At 34.9% G+C, this 26,532-nt stretch overlaps 3 protein-coding genes and 1 long non-coding RNA gene across 8 annotated transcripts in view; 1 reads left to right on the top strand and 3 right to left on the bottom strand.

Moving 5' to 3' along the window:
* LOC123874899 (NTF2-related export protein) overlaps positions 1–6,123 on the bottom strand; it is a 19,541-nt gene extending 13,418 nt beyond the window's left edge. The window contains exon 1 of the mRNA XM_045920458.1: positions 5,541–6,123. Within this exon, the coding sequence (XP_045776414.1) occupies positions 5,556–5,972 (417 nt within the window). The 5' untranslated portion in view covers positions 5,973–6,123 and the 3' untranslated portion in view covers positions 5,541–5,555. The remainder of the gene's footprint in view (positions 1–5,540) is intronic.
* Positions 750–26,516, top strand: LOC123874898 (lipopolysaccharide-induced tumor necrosis factor-alpha factor homolog). 2 transcript variants are annotated; one of them, XR_006798027.1, is made up of 4 exons: positions 750–1,435; positions 1,860–2,024; positions 7,091–7,096; positions 26,491–26,516. XR_006798027.1 is itself a non-coding variant. In XM_045920457.1 (2 exons), exons 1-2 carry the CDS (start codon positions 1,038–1,040, stop codon positions 1,972–1,974), a joined length of 513 nt encoding a protein of 170 aa, XP_045776413.1. In that variant the 5' UTR covers positions 750–1,037; the 3' UTR covers positions 1,975–4,224. The 2 variants fall into 2 exon arrangements, 1 of the variants encoding a protein (XP_045776413.1); XM_045920457.1 differs by lacking the exons at positions 7,091–7,096; positions 26,491–26,516 and having other exon boundaries at positions 1,860–4,224.
* LOC123874886 (ribosome-binding protein 1-like) overlaps positions 6,627–26,532 on the bottom strand; it is a 29,677-nt gene continuing 9,771 nt past the window's right edge. For 3 of the 4 annotated variants that reach the window (XM_045920437.1, XM_045920434.1, XM_045920435.1), the window contains 13 exons: positions 24,912–25,032; positions 24,220–24,300; positions 23,428–23,541; positions 18,193–18,298; positions 17,322–17,428; positions 16,983–17,114; positions 16,097–16,237; positions 15,529–15,633; positions 14,237–14,821; positions 13,617–13,733; positions 12,171–12,266; positions 11,792–11,854; positions 6,627–11,105 (listed from right to left, as the gene is read on the bottom strand). In XM_045920437.1, coding sequence (XP_045776393.1) covers positions 11,079–11,105; positions 11,792–11,854; positions 12,171–12,266; positions 13,617–13,733; positions 14,237–14,821; positions 15,529–15,633; positions 16,097–16,237; positions 16,983–17,114; positions 17,322–17,428; positions 18,193–18,298; positions 23,428–23,541; positions 24,220–24,300; positions 24,912–25,032 — 1,795 coding nt within the window. In that variant the 3' untranslated portion in view covers positions 6,627–11,078. The remainder of the gene's footprint in view (positions 11,106–11,791; positions 11,855–12,170; positions 12,267–13,616; positions 13,734–14,236; positions 14,822–15,528; positions 15,634–16,096; positions 16,238–16,982; positions 17,115–17,321; positions 17,429–18,192; positions 18,299–23,427; positions 23,542–24,219; positions 24,301–24,911; positions 25,033–26,532) is intronic. The other variant, XM_045920436.1, reaches the window with a different exon arrangement.
* On the bottom strand, positions 19,411–22,699 carry LOC123874901. Its single transcript, XR_006798029.1, has 4 exons — positions 22,469–22,699; positions 20,760–20,809; positions 20,448–20,659; positions 19,411–20,027 (listed from the first exon to the last, which is right to left on the bottom strand). It is a non-coding gene; the product is annotated as an uncharacterized LOC123874901 (long non-coding RNA).

Raw genomic sequence — 26,532 nt, forward strand, 5'->3', positions numbered from 1 at the left:
CTTAATAATATATCCTATATTATTAGTTGTTAACTCGCTGGTACGGAATCCTAAAAACGGAAGTTCCTTCTAAAATACAACTAAGTAGCTTCCGAATCATTCTTGAAAGAATGTAGTTAGCTTTCTATTGGGGAAAGAATTTTGAAAATCGGTTCAATGGATAATAGAGATAACTTCCAACAAACAAACTAACTTTATTACCTCTTAAATATTATCTTCACTTACCTACCAGTCAGGTGAGACCGCAGTGAATGTAGTGCTATAGATAGATCTAGTACAATTTTAAGGTTCCGTAACAAAATTGTAAAAAGGAACCCTTATGGTGCAATTTTCTCCGTCCGTCAGTCTGTATGTCACAGTCGATTATTTCAGCCTTTTTATCTCACCACATTTACGCAAAAGTTTTTTAACATGGATGGCGTCCTAAAAACCCCCGCTACGTACGTACGTACGGCTAGTACGCGACAGGTCGAGATGGCAATCGGGGTGTGCACGCCCCGCATCCCCGCACAGGCTCCGCGCTAGCCCGGTATGGGATAGCACGGGTGACTTGCGGGGCCATGGAGTAGGATGTATGCGGGGCGCCCCCTACCTCATACCCCCATTGCCATCTCGACCTGTCGAGTGTCGCGTACAAGTATGTATTTTTAGCTACAATATTAATGTTACCCGTTTCTACTGTAGCACAATAATGAATTTTTGAGGTTGACTTAGTGCATTTTATTTTCCTTTTCGAGATTGAGATGATAGCAGTTGACAACACTGTCTGGGGATGACGTCAACAACTCAACAATAATTTTCCTGTTTTCCTGGATCTGTAATTCATTGAATCATTCAATTAATTTTTAATCTATTTCTGAACTCAAAATATTGCGAGCCATTTTCATTGCTGAGTGTTTGTTTATTAGTGGTTTATTAATTATTTTTAATCGACTGTATTTTGGACCTTTTTATTCGCCATTCAGTAGTGCTATAGTTTATTCAAGAATTCAGTGAGTGTGCTAAATAAAACCATTTAATCAGTCAGTCACTTCAACATGGCTACGAATTTACCACCCAATACATCAAGTGCTCCCCCTAATCCAAACGATCTTCCACCACCTTATGCCACCGTGGTTGGTAATCCTCAGTACGGCTTCGTAGCGCCACCGAGTGAGCCTTTTCCCCCTGCGGAGGGCGCGTTTCTTCAGCCAAAGCAGTTTACTGCGCCGGGGGTATACCCTCATCCTGTAGTGAACGTTCCGACTCAGGCGGGCGATGTTCCTCCGCCGCCGGGTATATCGGTGCCTGTGGGAGTGGTGATGCCGCCAGCTGTGGGCAGTGAGCCCACTACTGTCACTTGTTACAACTGTGGCAAAGTGGTGACCACAAGAGTTACATACACAACCGCCTGGCACACTCACCTGGTTGCTGGATCCATTTGTGTGATTACAATGTAAGTACCATGTAATACCAATTTAAATTTGACTCTTTGGAAGGCTTTGATGACCAACTGAATGAAGTAATAATTTATTAAAAATACACAGTAATTTCATTTTAACAAGTATTTTTAATGTTACTAAATTATATCAGTCTAAATAAAAAGTAACCACTAAAGCTGTCTGCATTCAGAGATTGTAAGAAAAAATTCTGAAATGCACCAGAAGACATTGTTCATCATAACAATACATTTTGTACTAGACCCTGCACTTGCAGACTCAAAAATTTGGAAGATTAGATGTCTTCATCTTGCAGAGTGAGTGAGTGTAACAGAAGACAATAATTTCTGACAATATGTGTGAATAATTTCTTATCCTATTAACAAAGCTTTTAAATTACATATATTCTACTTGTTTGTAATAAAATGTTATTATTTACAGGGTCTGCTCATTGTGCTGCCTCGGACTTGTACCATACTGCTTTGATTCTTTCAAGGATGCTGAACATTACTGCCCCAACTGTAGCACATTCATTGGAAAATGTAACAAATGTTAGTTTTACTTATGCATATTACTTAACACAAATTAAATATCTATCAATTAATACAATAAATGTTGTTATTAAAGAAAAATATACTTATTTTTAAGTTTTGGATAATATAACTTAAAATTTAAATAAAAAAATCATGTGCTATCAGCAAAAAAAAGAACAATGACAATATAATGTTATGATTATTTTATTCTTCATAAATTAAGATATTATTATGATGTATTGATTTATAGTGGATTAGGGGCATTTTCGAATTGTAAAAAATTTTGTTCATTGGCTTGTCTACATAATATATTGAAATGTATATATTCTGATTTTGTACATTAAAATATTACTCTGGTGCCATTTGTGAATTCAATTATGAAGTTAATGAAGTTGAGGGTTAGGGACTTATAATGGTAATATAAATGTTTAGTTACTTTTGTAACATTATTTATTACTATCACACCATTTTATTTTTGTAACATTTTTTGTATTTTAGTGTCAAACTAAACTATGTATACTGGGTCCTTTTGCCTTCAATCAATATCCATATTATTATATTTTTCTTACTCTAGTCACCAAAAATCCAGTGTGTATTTTTTTGGATGGTGACCCAATATTCCTTAGTTTTAATGTTTAAACTATTGTGAGTGATTTATTTTGTAACTATAGATTGGTAGGGCTATACTCAGGTATTTAGTCATTGAAGGGTCCCACTAGATTTTTAACCATCCAGGGTCCTTTTTCCTAGGGACTCTGTCCGTTGTGCTTCACAGTTGAGACTGCGAGCTGTATGGGCCGGTGTGAGAGTGCTTGAGGTAAGGGTAGTTTCAATCCCATCCAGGAGGGAACCCGGATGGGTTTGAAACTAGTGGGGTTTATGTCGACTAAATATGTGAGTATAATTGTAACAATCTTTACTTATCCCATAGTTCTTATGAATAATTTGTATGTTTGAACTTTGCAATGTATTTTATAGTTTTAAATTATTATGTATTAGTAAATAAGACACTATTTTTGTATACAGGAAATGTAGTTTTTATAAAAATAGCTGTAGCTGGATGTACATGTTCTATCTTATCATTTCAGTTTCCTTAAATTAATGTTGCTGCTTATAATAATAACTTAATAATAATATTGAGTACATACATATGCTATTATCAAAATGACCATTAGTCCATTAGTCGGCATACAAAATTGGGAATCAACTTATTGTTGGCAGCAATTTAACATTGGCAGTATTAGTATTGTCATGTAGGTATCTATGCTCTTTATATAAAGGATAATAAATTATATAAATGCATCTGAAAAATTGGAAATTTTATGTAAAAAAAAAAAAAATTTAAAAAATTATCAATCTTGATAAATACTAAATACTATTGACAGTTCGTTGTACTTATGGCATTTATTTTTATTCATTATTTCAATTATTCTTATTTGCCCACATGTGATTTTACTGGCCCTTTGCTCCACCTATACTGGAAAAAGTTTTGAAATGATTTAACGCACAATATTTAAAAATTCACAGTGACAGCCTAGTGGTTAAGGCTTCGGCCTTAGGTGGGTGATCTGGGGTTTGATCCTGTGTACACACTACACACCTCTAACTTTTCAGAGTTATATGCGTTTTAAGCACTTAAATAATATGATGAAAGGAAACACTGTAAAAGAACTTGTGTGGCCTGCAAGTTCTCCAAAATGTTCTCAAAGGTCTGCAAAGTCTGCTAATCCGCTCTTGTCCAGCATGGTGGATTATGGCCTAAAGTCTTATTTTGAGACTCCTCTCAGAATAAGACTAGGCCATAATCCACCATGCTAATGCACCCATGCTCGGCAGTGGGCTGGTGATGGGTTGCGAATTGCAACTTAACAATGCAATAGTAGGTAGGTATATTGTGAAAATGATAACTAACTTCAGAGACATTGTAAGGAAGGTAGCCTAAGCCATGTAACAGTTGTATTTATAACTTGAAATTTAAAAAACCCCCCACACAAAAACCTCTATATGAAAACTAGAAAAGAGCTGATAACTTTCAAACAGCTAACCAATTTTCTTTGATTATACTAGCTAAGAACACTCCATCAAGCCACCTTTCAAACTTGTTTAGGAGTTACGATGCCACAGACAGATACACAGGTCAAACTTATAACGCCCCTCTTTTTGGGTGGGGGGTTAAAAATAACACTTATGATATGTTTTATTCATACAACTCTTCCACAACTTTAATATTAAATTGTACCTATTGTAAATTATAAATAAATGGCTAAAATATTTTTCTTTATTTTCTCAAACAATAATGTACCTATTACCTACTAGATGTGACAACATAATATACTACATTATTTATCTGGTATTTGGTTACCTGTCCTGATAAGATAATAACTAAAATGGCTATAAGATAAACAGTTTCACTTGAGGTCATCATATTGAACATCAATATTGATGAGGAAAATGTGAAGTTTTGCTGAAGTATACTGAAATCAGTAATCAAGGAACAGATACAGAAAGAATGGACCGAGAAATGGCACAATTGGGTGTAGATATGGAGACAATCCAGCGCAGAGACCTGCCACCACCTTACACAATGGTAGATACAACCACACCAGCTCCAATGGTAGAGCAACCTGTTGTACACCAAACAATAATAGTTCAGCAGGCATTTAAGAATGTGCCTGTTTATTCACATTGTCCAAGTTGTCATAAAAGGACACTCACATCTGTGCAATTTGTGAGTTCTCATAAAACGCATATGCTTGCAGGTTTCATATGTGGATTGACATTGTAAGTATTAAAGTGGAGTTTGTAATAAGTTTCTCGTAACTTATCTTTGAAGTTCTTCCTTTGTGGATTTTTTTGTATGGAACATGTGTCAGACCGATTTTTTCCTATAAAAAAGCCACGCAGACCATAATAACGAATCGATTTAAACCGCATTCATCAGAATTGGCTCAGTGGTTTAGATGCTATGGTGGAACATACATACAGACAAACTTACATACATAAACTGCTAAAATCAAAAATAACTCTTCATTTTGGCTTTTCTGTAGACAGAAACCAATAAGTGCATTTGCATTTTTGATACTAACCCAAAGGGGAAAGACTTGTTTGTAATAATCTCTTAAGCTACTAAAACTGATTTTAATAATTATTTTTCCACCTACTTTATCCCGAAGTAACATAGGCCACTAACATATTGTAGATGAAATCGGCAGTAAAAGCTAGTATGTTATAATTGATTAAGCTGTGAAACATGCACACTTCTATGACCAATACTTTTTTCTTTCAGGTGGTGTATGCTGTGTTGTCTCGCCACAATTCCTTATGCATTTTCAACCTTTAAAAAAGCTGATCACTATTGTTCCAATTGTAATTATTACTTAGGAAGTTACTCCAAATTATAGTCTAAAAATGAGCTTTTGTAAATAATGTTTAATGTTTCTTTAAATGAAGTCGGTTAAAAATAATAAACTTAAATGTGTTACCATTAAATTTACTATTTTATGTGAGATGAAAAGAATATCTGTGTTCAAAACATGTTTTATTATTTATTACTTAATGATAATTACAATAATGCATTCTTAGTATTCCATAGTTTAAAGAGTTTTTAGTTGTTGTATGGCACTTGTAACCTAAAACAGTCTGATGCTATTTTCCATTTACCTTCAATTGCTACAACAAGGAATGTCTGTTGGAATGGTGTTTTCACTTGATCATTGTTGTAAGTAACATCTCCACAGGCCTGTATGAGGTATGTTAGTTTGCTGGATACCAAATTATCTTTTATATGTTGAGCATCTAAAGTCTTCAACACATGGTTGCTGGCAGGTAAATCCATTAAAAACTTTTGGATTTTTTCATTCCCGTGAATACCGTTTCCATTCCAAACCAATAGCCCAGTGTCAAGATACAATTTTGAAGTTAGGTGTCTGCTGTTGTCCACTTGTTTATAAAACACTCTTGTAAATTCTTCCGCTGTTTCACAAGCGTTGTCTACATTTTTCAGAACTACTTCAGAAGCCATTGTGTACAGTAAAGTGATGTAGAAAAGTTTATTTATCGCTTTTTTATCTGACTTTTGCAATTATTTTCTCCACAAATTAACTTTCCAAAGAGTAGTGAATAGGTACCTAATTTTTTTTGTTGTGTTCGCTTCGTTGACACTTGAGCATTGGCCGTTGACGTATGATTGACGTCTTCAACAGTGTTGCCAACTACTTTTCAAAAATATGCATGAAGCCTTCACGAAGCTAACCTGTTGCTAACTTACAGTCGTCACGGGTAACATTATAAAAGTGTTAAACAATAAAACAATTATTATGTCGAAAGTAGACGCGCGAACGGCTCAATGGAAATAATGGCATAATTTATAAAAAAAACTCACTTGCAAAACCTAATTTTAACATAAGAAATAATAAAAACTAGGTAGGTACCATTTCCAGATTCCATTTTTGGACTAATCGCATCACTCATGGTTCAACCTTAGAATCCTTCGCTGGCTCGGAGTTCAATACAAATTACAAACTCTCGCGGCAAAATAACAACTTTGCAGCCTTGCATAACAATTAACTATTTTACTGGATGAGTTCGAACGGTAACATTATAAATAATCGTAGACTCAATTTCATCCAAATCCATTGCAAGGACTAAGTACTAATTAAGAAAAAAAAAACTACTATTTCATCATAGAAATACTTTATTTGATAGGTAATGTCTTTATCTAATAATATATGAATTCTCATATAAATTGCCTTATTTAATCAATATAAAATAATTAAGTTTTTATGTTATTATTTATTACTTCTATTATTACAGGACATTTGACACGGCATTTCTCAAAAAGTGTGCGATTCACGATGTACGGTTCCTAAATAATAATGTTTAAACTTGAACATGCTGTGGACAGCCTACATAGTACAATATGGCATTTTAAAAATTGGATTAAAAAATCCGCTACAATCCCTGATACTTATTAGCCGAGAAAACAATTTTAAGAACCAAAGGACTGTACAACATATCTGTGCAGTTTCTGTTTTGATTTTTTTTTCTTGTCCCTGAAATACCTAGTTTAAATATTTTTTTACCGATACAATTCCACAATCAAGAACACCTTATCGTCTCACCACAAAAAATAAAATAAGTTGAATAGTTGATCAGTAAATTGAGGTTTTGACAGATTTTTCAGACAAATCTGTCAGGATTAAACAGCGGTTTGAAATAAAAACAAGTGCTTGCTTAATTTTTTCAAAGATATTATGATAAAACTTCAGACAGGCGAAGCTCATAAATTCATATTTTAAGAAAGTGAAGACAATTCATACGCTGTGTGTTATACGCATGCGCGTAGCGGCACAAAGTACATTGATGCTAGCGCGGTGTTTACGCACATTTGGGTAAAATGACACCTATGAGCATGCTTCAAAATATAGCGACCGTTATCAACCTATTAGAAGGTCGTTAGTTTTTGTGGTAAGGCCGATATTACAATTCTGTAATTAATTACATAGTTTATCCACAGATTATAAAATTATATTGATACAATTTTAATAATAGCTTATTATTAAACATGCATTAATTCACTTTACTACAAAATAAACAGTCAGCTTATTTAAAATTCAAAACTTACTCTAAGGCACTGACAGAAATGATTTATGCACTAATACAAAAGTTATAAATAAAATAATATACATCTGAATAGTAAATAACATTCCCTAAAATCAATAATAATGCACACTCAATTTTAAATTCGGTTATACCAAATAATTCACTTTTAAGCAAATTTAAATAGTCAAATATTAAAAATGTTTTAGTAAAAAGCAATGGATAAATTTAAAATAAGTATGGAAAATTACTAATTAATTAAACTATTCGCCTTATATTTATATTGATTATATGATCACAATAACAAAGATTGACGCGCGATTCAAAAAAAGGAACTTCTAGTTGAACTAAAATTAAATGATAAAACCATACCCTCTTACACCCTCGGTAATTATGCACTATTTTGTACATGGCTTACAGACATTTCCGTCATAAAAACGTTTATACTTAAGCCAAGTATAAGGAGTGTGTAAATTATTGCATTTCATCTAAAACTTTTAATCCTTCTTTTCAAATGAGCCGAATAATACAGGTATAGAAAGCTATTATCATATTATTAAACTTTTGAAAAATCCACCATGTACTACATACCTACCCAAACATGAAAGCTTGAGATTAAAAAAAAATTGGTTTACCCCTTCGAGTGATACTTTCTTGTTAAATAGGTATTTTAAAATCATGAGATTTCTTAAGACAGCTTATGGAAAAAAACTACCACTTAGGATATAATGACCACTGAAGTTTTTAGCAACTGTGAAGGGTCGGCTTTACAAGTTAAGGAACCCTACCTTATACATGTTCTAAAGGGCCCCCGAGACGATCAATCGCGATTGTCAATTTTTACGTGATTGATGCTCATTGTCAATGCCACATGATCGTTTAACAAGAGAATTGAAGCAATTGTTAATTGCAACTAAGGTATTGAAGACCATTGATGGAAATTTTGATTGATGGCAATTGACGCGCTGTGCATTAACGTTCAATGGCAGCAAATGTCAATCGTTTTTATAATCATCCGGCTACTTCGGCGGGGAGGCGCAACACACGCACTACAGACGGAAACGTTTAAGTGCGGAAACCAGCCCAGAGAGAAGAAGAAGAAGAAGAAGAAGAAGAAGAAGAAGAAGAAGAAGAATCATCCGGCTCTGTTTCTTGAAGAGTTCTTAGTAAATGTTCATTAGTGAACCGATTTTTTAGTTTATACCATTCCTTGGACCAACGTCTAGTTCTTTTCTTTTTTTGTGGGTACAAACTGAAAGAAATGCTTTATCTGCGTTTGAAATCATATTTCGAGCGACTTGACTTTCTTCATTGCAGTTCAATATCAGACTGAAGCAAGCGCAAATGATACATCTTCATTTAGAGCTTCAATCACCCATCATTTGAAATCTTCAATCACGTGAGCATTGTCAATTGCAAATGATCGTTTCGGGCATCCTTAACAGTTTTTTTTAAATCGCGTGTCACATTAGACTAAATAAATAATTGTCATATAAAAAAACCTACCCTCTTCGACCTACTCAATTAGTACAAAACAAAAGTGGTAGCAAAACATTCAACAAAGTGATACCTAAATCACAATCACATTGTTGAAGCTATGTGATATTGACAATACAATATTTATTCAACAAAATATCATAAGCTGCTTTACTTACATTAAACTATCGCACTAATGCAGTCAGAAACTTATTTGTTCCTTTATAACTACTAGGAATTATTTTATGTCATTATAATTTCATTGTTCTTTTTCTTTTGTGATATATTTGCCAACAGCCATACTATTTCCTAGTTTAGTTTTATTTTATTGCAACTATCCAATTTCCGCATTAAATAAATGGCTCGTATACAAAGTTAATAAAAAAGTAAATTATATTTAATAGATACATAAATTAAATACTTATTAGATACTTAAATGTTTTATGACAGTTGCTCCAAAATCTATGTCATTACTTTATTTCAAATGAAATAAAAGTAATTGTGGATATAGAATCATCATCATAACATTTCATATTAAAATTATCGCATTTAAATCGTACTGTCACTGGATTTACTCGTGTGTCTTCAACGTTGCAACATAAAGATCAGAAAACAAAGTGGGTTTTAATGGCTATTTAAAGACAAAAATATTTATTTGCAGATGAAAACATAATAAATTGATTAACTAAAACTAATTTAAAAGTAATTTCAAATAAACGTTGTCTTACAAGGCAGATAATAATATTGGAAATCGGCAAGTTACACCACTATTAATAATTTATTGAGTTGATTTAAAAAAAATTAACACTCAAATTACGAGTGCCCTACATACAAAAAATATAAATCCTCTATAAAACGGGCAGGGAGTCCACTATATGAGAATTAATGAGCTGGAGAACAAAACAGTGATATTACTCTTCTGATAAAAATACTTTTCTCTCTTTAATCTTTGGCCCAACGAAAACTCATTTCCAAGCAAACTGACCTAAAACTGCAGTCAAGTTGAGTCCAAAGTTACGAGATTTCGATCACTTGATACAAACTTGAACTCATTTCCTAGCAAAAGAACCTAGAACTATGCTAAATGTAAGTCCAAAGTTCGTGATTTCGATCAAAACGGTATAATTACAGTTCATTTATTTTTTGATTCTCATGTAAAATTTTATTTCATGCAATTACACCGTTTTGTTCGCCAGCTCCTCAATTTTTTTTTCTTTTCTGAACATCAATCTGTAATATTTTCGTTGATCCCATTCTTTAAAACAGGAGAAATAAGTTTTGCCCATTAATTTGGTGTTAACAAATACTTTGAAACGGTAGTACCTATTGCAATAAAATTATACCATTCATAATATGCTATTATGAATGAAATTTTTCATCGTAATATTAGAAAGAAATATTTTCTTAGTTATCAACTTATCACAATATACATAGTATGCAAACTAGTATCTAAATCCGAAAATGTAAATGCGAAATTCAAAACAATATTTCTTGTATAAATTATTGCATAATGAAATCAATCACAACTGTAGACTTAGGAATAAAAAGCTTAACTATAAAATACGCCAAAACAGACAAAATCTGTATGGCACAACATGCGATATGCACCGTCCGCCCTCCCACTCCTAAATAAACAGGAAAAGCAACCACCACCACCACCACAAATCTTCTTGGTGACTGTGGAGTGAAAAATATGTTGTTTACATATGTGCGGTGATGCGTATTGCTTGCTTTTCCTATATATTTAGAAGTGGGAGGGTGGACGGTGCATATCGCATGATGCACCTTGTACCATACAGATTCGTCTGTTTCGGCGGATCATAGTGAATTAAACTTTTTATTCCATGTATCCACAAAGTAACGCCTGCTTCAGTCCATCAATGACGGGCTGTCCAAAGCCCTGACGTTTGTCTTATCTCTCTACCGTGTAAAGTGGACTCCCTGGTCAGGTTGTATACCTTAACGTTAGCGCGGCAGTGAGTGAGGAGACGCGACGTTGCACGCCGGTTAGTTCCAGCCTTAAATCTGCGTTGTACATTGCTTTTTCTATTTGTTATATTTCACTTAATTTAATCTGTTCCTGTAAATAACAAAAAAAGTATATGAATCGCTTTTGTTCGTGGATCAATTCAAATAGTTGATTTTTTACATAACCAACTCATTTTACATAAATAAGTTAGTCCATATTAATAGTATAAATGTGAAAGTGTTTGTCTGTCAGTTAACTTTTCACGGTCCATTCGTTCAACCGATTTTAACGAAAGGTACAGATAATTTGCATTCTGCAGATGGTCGGCAAACCTAGGCTGATATTTATCCTGGAAAATCAAAAACTTCCCACAGGTGTTTTGAAACCTCAATCCACGCAAGTCGCGTGCATCATCCAGTTTTTATTGGATCTCTCTCAGAGTGAGAAAAAATTAGGTAGTCTTCTTTTCGTCATACTTTGTTGATTTAAAAAAAAAAAGAATAATATTAGCCATGTTAATTATGACTAATACTCTCCTTTCCCCTCCAATTAAGCGTAAAGCTTGTGCCAGGAGTGGGTACAACAATAGAGCAACGAGTGGAGTTTGAACCGCCGACCTTTCGAAATTCAGTCCGCTCCTCAACCGTTGAGCTATCGAGGCTCTAATTAAATTGGCACTACATATTATATGGTTAGCAAACTTAAAACTAACAGTGGCCGTGGACTTCACGAATTTTGGAATTTGTAATTACCATAATACTTCAAACGGTTACAATAATTAGTTTTTATAGTCTCACCTGAAGTGGCCCATTGTGTATCTCTGTATCGTGAGTGGCCGCACAACCTGCCATTAGATTTTCCTATAAAACCAAGAAAATGCAATTATTATTTTGTTCAGGTTTACACAACAGAATAAGCCACATTGTTTATCAGAAAAAATGACAATTTGCTTAAATCCATACTAATATTATAAATGCGAAAGTGTGTCTGTCTCTCCGTCTGCTACGTTTTCACGGTCCAACCGCTGAACCGATTCCGTACAAACTTGGGATACATCCCGGGGAAGGACATAGGCTACTTTTTATATCCCGGAAAATCTTACGGGATTAAAAAACCCGAAATCCACGCGGGCGAAGCCGCGGGCATCCTCTAGTGACAATATAAAAATGTGCCTACCTCTGCAATTCTTTCTGCATCTGCAAAGCTGTGACTGTGATTTCTGGTCTGTAACTTCACTAACTCCGCCTGCAGGGAATCTATTTTGTTTTGCATCTGCAACAGGTTAGGATAATAATGCATAACATATTTATATGTTTAACAGCTCGGTTTCATAGAATTTTTATAAAACTCAAACTTAATTGTTCACAAGGAGTTTACACATAGCCATCACCATAGTAAATAAAAAAGTACTTTTTTAAACATATTGCAAGATTCAAAAAACTCAAAAATATTTTATTTTATGTAATCCAACCTATTAAGGTGGAAGCGACAGGCCTGCCCGCGAAATTCAAATTTAATTTGGTTTTTCGCAATTTGTAAACTAATACGGCAACGTAGGCTTATGGTATTTTAATTGCGACAATGGCAGTATCATCCTCACAGGTTTATATAAAAATCTTTACTTGAAAGGGTCCAGTTTAAGAAATTAATTCTAGTATCAACTATTCTCACAAATTAGTGAACTAGAATTAATTTCTTTAACGCAACACCGATTTTGGACGGAGAACATCGCGAAGCCCGAATGCAAAGCGCGAAACCATCCACATAATCATTATGGCGCGGCGTTCGCGATCTATCACACCATGGGTGAAGAATGAGCTATAAATAATATATAGCTAATCATAAGGTCACCCTCGATAATCTATTTCTGGTATATAATTATGTCTAATATATTTTGCGCCTAAATGTAAAAAGAGAGAGCACTATAATTGACGAAAGGTGAGTCCCAACAACCGATAGCTTGGACGAAGGAACATGACATCACAAATTTGAAAAAAAAAAAGAATTTCTTCACACATGTGATACAGGAGCCACATAAAACACGTATTGTACTTGGGTACCTCTGCCATGATTGCTGGCAACGTTTTCTCAATGCAGGAGTATGCAAACGCCAGAGGTTCCTATATAGAAAAGGGACATTTAGACAGGATATTTAGTCACTTTCTATGTACGCAAATAAAAGGAATCCTAAATAAATTACACAACATTTCCAGTTTGGCTGTATTTAAATCTTAAAATAAGCTAACCTGGCAGATCTTACAGTAATGCCCATACTTTTAGGGGGCATGAGACGGGTCTACCCGCGAAATTCAAATTTAATTTAGTTTTTCGCAATTTGTGAACTAATACGACAACGTAGGTTCATGGCATTTTAATTGCGCCAATGGCAGTATCATCCTCACAGGTTTATATAAAAATCTTTACTTGAAAGAGTCCAGTTTAAGAAATTAGCTCTAGTATCGACTAATTTGTGAGTTATAGTCGATTGACGTGGGTTGCCATCAACGAAATTATTTGATATATTGAAACGATTTAAGAATATTAATTTTGCACCACGTCCACACTATTCGCCACTTATATATAAACCACACCTAAGACGATACTGCGTGCGTGTGTGTTTACCTGCTGCACGGTGTGCTGCCGCAGCGCCTCCAGGTCGCGCTGCTTGTCGCTGAGCTGCTGCTGCCAGCGCGCCTCCTCGCGCGACACGTTCTGCTGCAGTCGACTCAACACGGTCTCCTAAAATTTAACGTTAGAAGTACCTATTCATCATGATCAACACATCGGCAGCTCACTACTAAGCACGGGTCTCTTCTCAACATGAAGATTTGGCCATAGAGAACTCTCTAGCATGCATAATTCCTCACGAGGTTTTCCTTCACCGTTAAAGCAAGAGTTATTAAATTGCTTACGCACATAACTCCGCAAAGTTAGAGGTGCGTGCCCGGGATCGAACCTCCGCGCCGCCTCCAACCACTAGGCTATAACGGCCATACCTTACATGCACTTATTACCGATCATTTATAGTTATGCACTATTTTTTGATCAAATTCAATAAGTAATTATATATTTTTTTTTTGTAAAATAGGTATCAATTAAAAATACTACCCATACTAAATATGCCTGACGTCAGACTATCCAACTAAAATAAATATAATGATGGTTCAGGGTTAAATACATAACTAATTTTATATAATAACCATCGATTTTAGTTGAAACAGTGCAGAAGTGTGATTACTTACAGTGTCATCAATGATTCTCTTGTATTTATCAACTTGGCCCTGTAGCTGTACGTTCTTGACTTCCAAATCCTTGACTCGTGAGTCGTCCATTACTGGTTGTTGAACTTCAATCTTTGTAACTTCTTTCTTCTGCAATTCACTCTCTAGTTTTTTCTTCATACTCAACTCATCTTGTAATTTCTTTTGTAATTCACTCTCTGATTGTTTCTTTGCAGCTAATTCATCTTGTAACTTCTTCAGTAGTTCACTTTCAATTTTCCTACTCGCTAACTCTTTATCTTGTATCTGTTGTTGCAATTTTTTCTCAATTTCTTTCGCCGCCAATTCCTTTTCCTGTAGTTTTTTCTGCATTTCAATTTCCAGTTGCTTTCTTTCGTTTTCTTTTTCTGACAGTTTTGATGCGAGATCTTTTTCGACCTGCTGCTTCTCTGTCTCTTTTTTCAGAAGTTCTTTTTTGAGATTGTCAGCAAAGGCTTGTAACCACTCTTTTCCTGCTGAAGAGTTGGGTGCCGCAGTGGGACATACGGCGCGTAGAACATTCGCTACTTCTGCGAAATGTTGTTCCTGAGCTTTGCCTACAGCCTCCTGTTGATAAAATGATTCAGTCATTGATAAATAATCATAGTTTATATCAAAGTGACATGGTACTCAAGGGTGCTTGTAAGGAAAGGGGCCTTTTTTCTAAACTAGTTTTTTTAGCGTAAATAAATAAGAGCAACCCAAAAATAAAACAAAAGTAGCAGTAGCGGTCTATTTGAGAGGATTAAAATAGTCACATAATTAATTTGGATATTAAAATATATTTTCTTTTAGTTTGATGGGGACATGTTAAGACAGTGTGTTAAATTGTTATGAAGCGAAGCCGGCCGAAGAAATAAAGAGCTTATCCAAATGAAGCTATATAGGTTGTCGAGGGTAAAGTAGTTTGTTAAATACACGAGTAACTATATAAATTCCGTATATAAATTTCATAATAAAGAATTCTTGTAGGTGTACAAAATATGAGTAAAATAATTCAAGTTTGCGTCACACTACTTAAAAGATATTAAAAAGATATCATATCATCACGTCGAAGATTTTCGTGAGTATTATGTTATTAAACTATATGTAATCTCGGGATTAAAAATAGATCTCATATATTTTAAACTAGAGTACTACTTGAAAATGTTGTATTTATTGTTTACACAATGGGAATGTTATTGAAATGTCCTTCATTTGGACAAGCTCTGTGATTGAAATGCGAATACAGTATTTGGTACGAGTATACACATGATATATCATACAGCACTTACAGCTAGCGCGTCTCGGGCCGGCATCGCGGGCGCCGCTCGGGTCGCGAGGGCCTTTTCGGCGGATTGTAACGCCTCCACTACTTTCCAGTTTTTAGTTCGCAACTCCTGAGTGGGTGCGAGAATAAGTTAGACGAAAGTTACTTGTTAGGGAAAATAGTAAAGTTCCTAAAATATTGCGCTCTTTTTGTTAATTATTTTAAAAGTCAATTTTTTTTAAAACGAAAACCATGCAAATACTTATATTACAGATAAATATTGACTTTTCAATTGTGAAAAACAAACCGTTACATGTATCATTATTGAAAACTGAACTCAGAATCCAGTTAGTATATCGAAAAATGTACCTTGTTGGAGGTCGGGGTGTTTTTGACAGTTCATTAACATTTGACGTAACTTGATGTACTTCTTTAGCTACGTCGATAATAATTTAAAATGGTTAGCAAAGTAAAGCAAACGTGGATTTTACGAATTTTGGAAGCCCCACTTTTTAATAATTACTAAGAAATAATTTATTTTTGAAATGTCTATCATCCAGATTAGTCTTTGTTTAACAAAGGAGGCTACCCACGTTGTTCTTGTCCCGGTACTGCGCGAGTTGGTCCTGCAGACTGGCCACCTGTCGCTTCTGCTCAGCCATGCTCTCCTGTGCGGACACCAGCTCGCTACGCAGCGCCTCCACTGTGCTCTCCACCTTAGCCAGCTCTGCAGCCTAGATTACCATCATCATGATTAAACACAGTCTCAATAGTTCAAAAGTGTGTCGCTCTGTCTGTTTGTTAGCTTTTCACATTCTCATTTATTCCAACAGTTTTGGTATACAGGTAGTCTGCATCCCGAATACGATATAGGCTACTTTTTATCCCGAAAAAAGCGTTCCTATTGGATTTTTACGAAAGCTAAATCCTCGCAGATGAAGTCGTGCCTCGTGTGCGTCGTCTAGTTATAGAAATATATTTAGTTATTTTAAGTTTTATTTGTAGAATAACTAGCTATTATAAATAACTGATGCCTGCGACTTCTTCTGCGTAGATTTAGAATATTATTAGATATTTTAAAATCATGTGAGAACTCTTGGGGGTCCGGGATAAAAAGTAGCCTATGTCAGTCTCCAGATTAACTTTATCCATGCAAAAATTCACGTCGATTGGTTGCTCCATTGCGTCGTGATTAAAGGACAAACAAATTCACTTTCGAATTGAATTTTGAAATGACAAAAAATAAAATCGGTCAGGTCGGAAGGGTCCCATACCATCGTACAAGAAAAAACACTTTTTTTCATGGTGGTCATAAATTATTACAGCGGAAAAACACATTCTGTGAAAATTTTAATTCTCTGCCTATTGCGGTTCACGAGATACCGCCTGCTGACAGACGGACGGACAACGGAGTTTTAGTATAGGATCCTGTTGGCACCCTATGAGTACGGAACCATGAAAAGATTAGAACTACAATACCTTTTGTTCCTCATTAACGCTAGTCGGAGGCAGGCCGTTTTGCGCGGGCGCAGCTTTCAACTGCTTCAGTTCGGCGAGCTCACTCTCGCGCAAAGCCAACTGTTCTTGGAGAGATCTGATCTCTTTCGTTAGCTGTCAAATCAAATAGAAACTCATCATTTTATGCAAATAATTTTTATTTTTTTTAAATAAATAAACCCAAAAATATGTTCTTACTAAAATAACATGCTAATAATTATGATCAAGAATAAATATAATATAAGAAAATTCGGAGAAATTTAGAGGTCATTGCAAAAACAGTCTTTATTATTACTTATTTAATACCAATTTATTATTCACCTCTTCTTTTTGTTTTTCCATGTCCTCCTTAAGTTTGTCAGCATTACTTTCGGCTGCCTGTGCTCGAGCCGTTAAACGTTGCAAATCGTTTTGAAGTTCAGTCATTCCTAAAAAGATAAAACTTAGTTTGTATATGTATGTACTTCTAAAATATGTATATTTAAATCTAGGAATAACAAGTACATCAAGCTCAAAAACGGCACCATGCGTAACTTACCGCGGTGGGCGGAGCTTATTAAAATTCGTTGTATGAGGATTATATTTCCTGAGATATTGTTATTCGTAGATTTAAATACACATAAAAATCTCCGCATCGAATGAATCAATCCAATTTGAAATTTCCGTAAGACGCGTAAAATATGCTCATGTTCCATAATATTTTTTCGCGTTGCAGTTACGCAGAACGAGTTACAATCGTCGTCGTCTCAACAGATTGATATCCACTGGACAAAGAACTCTTGTAAAGATCTCCACATAACACAGTCTTGTGTATTTCGTCTTCATCAGTTCCCAGCTACTTGCATGAAATCCTTCGTCAATCTAGTAGGGAAAAGGGTCTTGCGTTTGTGCGAAGTCACGATTCACACACCTTGGGGAATCCAAGATGCATCTGTTGTTTGAGCTATATGGTGCTTGCCACTAAAGCTTCGCGACGTGTCTCCATGTCGATGTACATAATACAGGCACGGATCTAGAGACATGAACGAAGACTGTGAGGATATTTACGCACGCATATACTCTTTGGATTGATGTGGGTGCAACAGATTGAACGAAGCAATGTGAGCAGAGTATGATGTGATATGACAGCCAACCTGCGCCTATCGCGCCATTGGGCCCAAAATATTAGTTGTGCGCATTCAAAGTTCTATACCTGCAAGGCGCGCCTGCACCTGGCGCAGCTCCTGCTGCGCGAGCTGCTCGGCGTGCACGGCGAACTGGCGCTGCTGCTCCACGTCCGCGAATGCGAGATTCGCCTCCTGCACGCAAACAACATACTCTATTAAAGCGTGTCTCCACTGCACTGCAAATTACTGCACTAGACGTTTTATTAGAGACTCTTATAAAAGAAATATTAAATTAATAAAATTTAAAAAAAAAACCGACTTCTATAACCACAAACACGAAAAAGTAAAAAATAATTCAATTTATTACCAAATATAATATTATTGTTGGCATCGGCCAAAAGCTTAAACAACTCCATCAATATTTACAACTCATTTATTACTTTATCATTCTATCTTATAATCTTACTTCTCTTATCATTTATTAATAATAAAATAAATTAACATTTCGTCGAACATTTGCACTATAAAAACATATTCTGTTCCATCTTGTCTTCTTACTCCCATGTCAACCCCGAATCGAACGTCGAATACATTTTATGACATTATAGTTTTTATAATCGTTTATGCAATCCATTTCAAAGAGGTTTTACTAATGACATTAATTTTATATCATTAACTAACGTAAGTTATACAGACATACAATTCATACATCATGCGCCTCATAAGCTCTTAATTAATTTTATTACACATAGAATTATATCACATATTAGTAATTAATCTCAATAATAAGCATACGACCCTAACAGCTCGGCCTTCCTGTTAAGCGCGAGTCCCTTCGCGTTTTAATCTTTTTAAACTAAAAAAAATACCATGAAGGTATAGAATTATATCACATATTAATAATTAATCTCAATAATAAGCATACGACCTTAACAGCTCGGCCTTCCTGTTAAGCGCGAGTCCCTTCGCGATTCAATCTTTTAACTACAAATTACTTCTTTTGATCTTTCTTAATTCATTTAAAAAAAATAAAAAACCCGCATAAAATTGTACACATTGCCAAAACATGAATACACAGTAATCGAAACAAAATTTCAAGAATTAATTTTGGTATTTTCACACAAGTATTCACATAGTACTCAATTACAGAAATGCCAACATCTTCTTTAATATTTTGAACCTTTAAGCCCTATCAGCAATTATCAAGCCCTATCAGCAACTATCAAGCCCTAAATTTTCTTACATTGCCAAGTCTATGTCGGTAATTAAGTCTTGAATTGAGTATTTTGACATCACTTATCCTGATCAGTGAAAGCCGGCTATTCAAATTCACATTCATTATGTACTTATCAATCGCTTTATCGTTAACACTAACTGTTGATACTTGGTTACATTTATTCTAAACTTATTAATTACTAAGAAATACTAAGAAATTGTCCATCTTAGTCTTTCTTGAAATACACTTTGTTTACATGTTCTTTTATCACAAAATATTAATTTCAGCATAATAATATTGTTTCAAAGATTCACCGTAACAGACTCGTTTACGATTTCTATAAGAAGCTTAGCATCGTTTTCGTCACTAAGAAAGGATTCTAAAAGTTTTGTTTTTTCCTCAACCTTTTTTTTTTTTTTTGAGTACTTTCCCTCATTAACTTTTTGCTTATGTTCATTCATTAAATAAGATGCTGTCCTTGGTTTCCTTTGATATCATTCTTCAAGTTGCAGTTTAGCTTTCAGGTTGTACACATACATCACAACGTAATGTCCAAAGAATTTCCAAAGTCATTGACGCCCTTGTCCTCATGCACCAGGTTTTAACTTCAATCTTCATCCATCCATTAAGTCTTGACCTCGACTTTTCACCCCTTAGTTCTTGAATTCAACCATCATCAATCCTTCCTTCGGTCTTAGCCTCGACCTTCATAAATCCTTTGGTCTTATCCTTGACCATCATCAATCTCTAGGTCACGTCCTCGACCTTTATCCATCCTTTGGTCTTGTCCTCGACCATCATCAATCCCTAGGTCTCGTCCTCGACCTTTATCCATCCTTTGGTCTTGTCCTCGACCATCATCAATCCCTAGGTCTCGTCCTCGACCTTTATCCATCCTTTGGTCTTGTCCTCGACCATCATCAATCCCTAGGTCTCGTCCTCGACCTTTATCCATCCTTTGGTCTTGTCCTCGACCATCATCAATCCCTAGGTCTCGTCCTCGACCTTTATCCATCCATTGGTCTTGTCCTCGACTATCATCAATCCCTAGGTCTCGTCCTCGACCTTTATCCATCCTTTGGTCTTGTCCTCGACCATCATCAATCCCTAGGTCTTGTCCTCGACCATCATCAATCCTTAGGTCTTATCCTCGACCTTTATATAAATAAATAAATAAAATAAATAAATAAATAAATCCTTCCTTCGGCCTTAACCTCGACCATCATCATTCCTTAGGTCTTGTCCTCGACCTTAATATAAATAAAATAAATAAATAAATAACTCCTTCCTTCGGCCTTAACCTCGACCATCATCATTCCTTAGGTCTTGTCCTCGACCTTTATATAAATAAATAAAATAAATAATGTAAATAAATAAATAAATCCTTCCTTCGGCCTTAACCTCGGCCTTCATCAATCCTTAGGTCTTGTCCTTGACCTTTATCCATCCTTAACCCTTGTCCTTGGGTATAATTTTCATCCATGTCACTAGAACTCAGAAAAAATACTTGCTTAGAAAATATTTACTAACTATATTTTAATTCAATTAGCTTTGCTATCGTCTTTCCAATTAGGTAGATGATCATCACCATCATCATCATCATATTCGTCATCATCATCATCATCATCATGATCGCCATATTCTTCATCATCATCATGATCGCCATATTTGCATCATCATCATCATCACCATCGTAATATTCGTCATCATCATCATCATCACCATCGTAACATTCGTCATCATCATGATCATCATATTTGTCATCATGATCATGATCACCATATCATCATATTGTCATCATCATACCATTCATCATTATCGTCATACTCATCATCATCATCATCATGATCATCATACTCGTCATCATTATCATCATCATCATCGTCATATTCGTTATCATCACCATCATCATCGTCATATTCGTTACTATCATCATTAGGATCATCATTATCATCACTCGTTTTCATTATCATCATCATCATAATAATAATTATACTCATCATCATCATCATCATGATCATCATACTTATCATCATTATCATCATCATCATCATGATCACCATACTTATCATCATTAACATCATCATTATCTTGATCATCATACTTATCATCTTTATCATACTCATCATCATTATCATCATTCAACATCATCATCATAATCATCACATTTGTCATCATCATCATCATCATATTCGTCAACATCATCATAATTATCATCATTCAACATCATCATCATCATAGTCAAATTCATTATCATCATCATCATCATAATCGACAAATTTGTCATCATCATCATGATTGCCATATTCATCTCCTCATTCATATTCATCAAAATCATCATCATTCATCATCATCATCATCGTCATCATCATCATCATCATCATTATCATCATCGATAATCCCGTCATCATCATTAGAAACCCATCGCTGATCCACTACTAAGCACAGATCTCCTTTCAGAGCCAGGATTGGGGCCCTAGTTCACTATGCTGGCCAAGTGCAAATTGGCAGATTAGGTAGGCACCACATAGTGTATCTACCAAAGATCATCTAGTAGAAAGTATATGTATATTCTTATCATATTATACATAACCTCCGTTACATCTGCATAAAATAGCTTTTCAATAGTGGAAGAATTATTAAAACCGGTTCATTCAGTCGGAGTTTATCAATTAATACAAACAAACACATCTTTCCCCTTTATAATATTGATAAAATAAGTAAACATTAACAAAATTAATATTCTTCCATGCGTCCTTCGTAATATTCATATTCAATATAAAATGAGTAATATCATTGCTAATTCATTTACTTCGACCTTGTAATTATTTCACCAAAATCAGAACCAATATAAACAACCCTTTTCTAGCAATTTGTATACCACCGAACTGAATCGAAATTAGATCATGCCTCTTAAATCGTACCACATTATCTATGATCATACCTACATTGTAAAAATAATTTTAGTCATTTCCATAGATCGATGTTCTCTTGTTTTTTTTTTCCCCCCAGTCTTTTTATGCGCAGTTCAATCACTCACTTTTTTTCAAACATTTTGATCTTTTCACTCATTCATATTTTTAGGTTCTAACTTTATAATTTCTCTAATAATTCTTGTATAAGAAAAAAAAATGTTTTATACTCACAAATTTGTAGGCACTTTGTAGGCGTGAAAGGAAGTTTTTTATATCCTTGTAAGATCCCCTTCTGAACTGTTGGCATCGGCCAAAAGCTTAAACAACTCCATCAATATTTACAACTCATTTATTACTTTATCATTCTATCTTATAATCTTACTTCTCTTATCATTTATTAATAATAAAATAAATTAACATTTCGTCGAACATTTGCACTATAAAAACATATTCTGTTCCATCTTGTCTTCTTACTCCCATGTCAACCCCGAATCGAACGTCGAATACATTTTATGACATTATAGTTTTTATAATCGTTTATGCAATCCATTTCAAAGAGGTTTTACTAATGACATTAATTTTATATCATTAACTAACGTAAGTTATACAGACATACAATTCATACATCATGCGCCTCATAAGCTCTTAATTAATATTATTACACATAGAATTATATCACATATTAGTAATTAATCTCAATAATAAGCATACGACCCTAACATTATGTATAAAACAAGAGTTAGTCTAGTTCTATAACATTTTTTGGAGCTGGTGCCAATTAGCCGCACAAGCTGTTTAGGTAGGTACTCTTCATGTTGTTTGTGACTCCACATTGGCACCAACTCCAAAAAAAATTATTATATAACTAGATTAACTCTTGTATACATAATATATTCGGCAATAAATTAAATTATTTTTCACTTCTTATAAGTTCGTGGTTATTGAATTCGTTTTTTTTTTGTTTTATTTTTATTTCACAATTTTTAGTGGCCCCACTGTATTAAAAAATTCTATGTCTGGTTAAAACTCTACTGTTAACTAAGCTATTACACTGATCGTGAGCAATTTATTCTTGTCCATTGAAGAGTTCTGTTCTCCATCTCATCATATTTGACGGACAAACATACAAAAAAAGCATACAGTCGTATTGAGAACCTCCTCCTTTATTTGAAGAATCAACTATCACTGACCTGTAGCTGCTGCGCCAGGTCGGCGGCGTGCTGGTGCGCCAGCATGGCGTCCTCGCGCGCCTGCCCCGCCTCCAGCGCGCGCGCCGACAGCTCCGCGCGCAGGGCCACCTCCGTCTGGAGCACACAATTATGTACTTCAATTACTGATAACAATAAAATTATGTTGACGATAAAAGAGCGTGGATTTGTCTAGCAGATCTCTCTAGCAATGCACGGGACTGCAATTACTTTTAGGCGTCACTACCTATCCGTCTTACGATGGATGGACGTCACTACTTATCCATCTAATGAATACGAAAAGGTGTCGTTTTATCACGTTGCAACTGAATAACGAATCGACATATTTTTTTACATGAATATAGTTACTTTTTATCCCGATCTATTTATGAAAATTAAAGAATTCCTACGGGATACGAAATCGCAGGTATCAGCTTGTAATAACAAATGTAAATCGGTTCTTTGAAAAGAGCAACCACCGAATTTCTTGCAGGTTCTTCTCGATAGGAAGAGCATTCCGTAACAGTGGTAGAATTACATGACGATTCAAAAGCATTTGTATATCACGCGACATAAGGCGGCGACCTACATCAGTGGTTTAATAACTTTGCGAAAAACGTTTATCAAACTGCGGATTACAAAAATTACGGCTAATTTGTAATTTAAAATGGCGCACTTATTTTTTAAATCTACTTTCACTTCATCTCCGTACACACTGGATACAACATCCATTTCTTCAGTCAAACAAATAACAAAAAAATAACGTACAAACAAATATAAAGGTATATATCTCACCTCAGTAAACCTCTGGATAAGTAACTCCATATTTTGCATTCGCGAAACTTGAGCTTCAGTCTCACTTATTTGTCCTAGAAGCTGAAAAAATATGTCATTGCAATATTTTTAATATATAGTCATGGTAAATTGTACTAATTCTATTGTCCACAGCGTTCATCACTGCACCAGAGGACGTCAAATACGTAAAATCATCCTCCTCTCGTCGTTTTAAGCTTAGTAATATTTTAAAATATCAATTAAACAAAAAAAAAATCGCTTAAGTGCACGTCAACTCGCGTAGAAAGGGTTCCATATCGTCGTACAAGAAATGACACTTTATAATTTTTTTAATGTACTACATGGCGGCCCTTTTTGAATTTTTATTATTTGATAGTATATAGATAGCAGCAATAAAAAAACACATTCTATGACAACTCTCTACCTATTACAGTTCACGAGATACGTACAGCCCGCTGACAGACAGACAGATAGACAGGCGAATCGCAGGACGGATAGCGGAGGCTTAGTAATAGGGTCCCGACCCTAAAAAGCACGTCAAATGTTTATGATATCACATTTCACTGTTTTGTACAAGCTTCCATACTAAGCGCGTATTTGGACATGTGATAAAGAGTTGCCGATAACATCATGAAGGAGATGTTTCATTAATCGCAATTGAGGATGCTGATGCATGGAGCAGGCATAGTTACCGAGTTCTTCTCCTGCACAAGCACGTGGTGCTCTTCCAGCAGGCGCTGCAGCCGCGTCTGCTGCGTGTGCAGCTCCGCGCGCGCCGCCGCCGCACCCGCGCGCTCCGCGTTCAGGCTCGCGCTGCACAAACAACATAATTGTCAGCGCCGCGAACATCATTGAATCGGTCATTTCTAAAACCGTATAACTCAAGTTTTTCTCAAAAATGCTTTTTATGCTTTGAATGCTTCCTCAAATATAGATGTAACACCTGGAAAAAAGTCAGTACATTCTTTATGAAGTGCAAACACTATATATTCAACCCAAATATCCTTCGAAATTCGTTACTTATGAATGAAACCGTATTTATTGAGTACCTAAAAAATATAATTTAAAATATATATTTTAATTATATCATTTAATTTAAATAAATATTATTTAAGCTGTTTTTGAAATGACTGATTCAATATTTTTTCAAATCCTCCTTTATCCAACTCAAATGTTATAAAATAAATAAATTCTTTGTTTTGGCAACTAGGTTACTTACTTTATGAAAATAGGTGATAGCTTAGCAGTCAAGACGGGTTTAAAAAAAAATACACGCGAAGTCGCGTACATCATCTAGTCTATACTAGTAAATAAATTTCTAATAAACTAAATCGATATTTTTAAAAGTGACTAGAACTTTCCGCAAGGAAAGTGAAAGAAATAATATAGCACTGCATTTAAACATATCAATTTAGTTTCGATTAAATTGTATACAACAGGATTAGCCAGTGTCCAACAAATTCCCTCCATACCATAACATACAACCTCTTACTCCTAAAGCTAAACGAATGTAAACAGTCAATCTATAAACAAAAGTTGACAACTACTGAGGATAGATGTCGCTGTCTTACCATACGCAACGCCACTGACTGTAGTTTTCACAGAGTATATAGGCATTGATAAAGGGTATGTTAGGTATTACAAGTTAGCAATAGATGGAAGCGAGCTAATCTGATTTTTTGAAACGCAATTGTACTATGTACAAAAGCGATAGTAATTATTATAATTTAAAGCTGCGATTTAAACTGGAAATCGTAAACTTCAACAAATCTCATTAATCGACTGCTTGAAAGACATTATACTAGCATTATACTACTAGCTTTGTTTCTTCTTTCTTTCTATATTCATTCATCAATTCTAAATACTAATATTATAAAATTTATAATACACTTTCACGTTTAATGTGTCCGTCTATGTCTACTAGCTTTTCAAAGCCCAGTAGTTTGACCCACTTTGAAGAAATGTGGTACAAAATATAGCTTGCATCCTGGGGATGGACATAGACTACTTTTTGTCCCAGAAGTTCCCACGGGATTTTAAGCGCTCATCCCCTTAACCGATTTTAACCTTTGGTGCATCAGAGAGAGATATTAGGCTACTTCTTATCCCGGGAAATCCAACAATGCCCACGAATTTTTTTATAAACTATAACTTACGCAGACGAAATCGCGAGAATCATCTAGTCTAGTTTTATATAAAGCATATTATGTCTGCCGGTCTTATACTTTTGGCAGATGGGTAGGTTCGCTTTTCCACTTTTACTTTGTTAAGTACTTAATTTTTGTCAAGTAATATTGCTCTAAGCTATATTGG

The sequence above is a fragment of the Maniola jurtina genome, chromosome 19 (assembly GCF_905333055.1).
Source record: "Maniola jurtina chromosome 19, ilManJurt1.1, whole genome shotgun sequence".
Classification (NCBI taxonomy): domain Eukaryota; kingdom Metazoa; phylum Arthropoda; class Insecta; order Lepidoptera; family Nymphalidae; genus Maniola; species Maniola jurtina.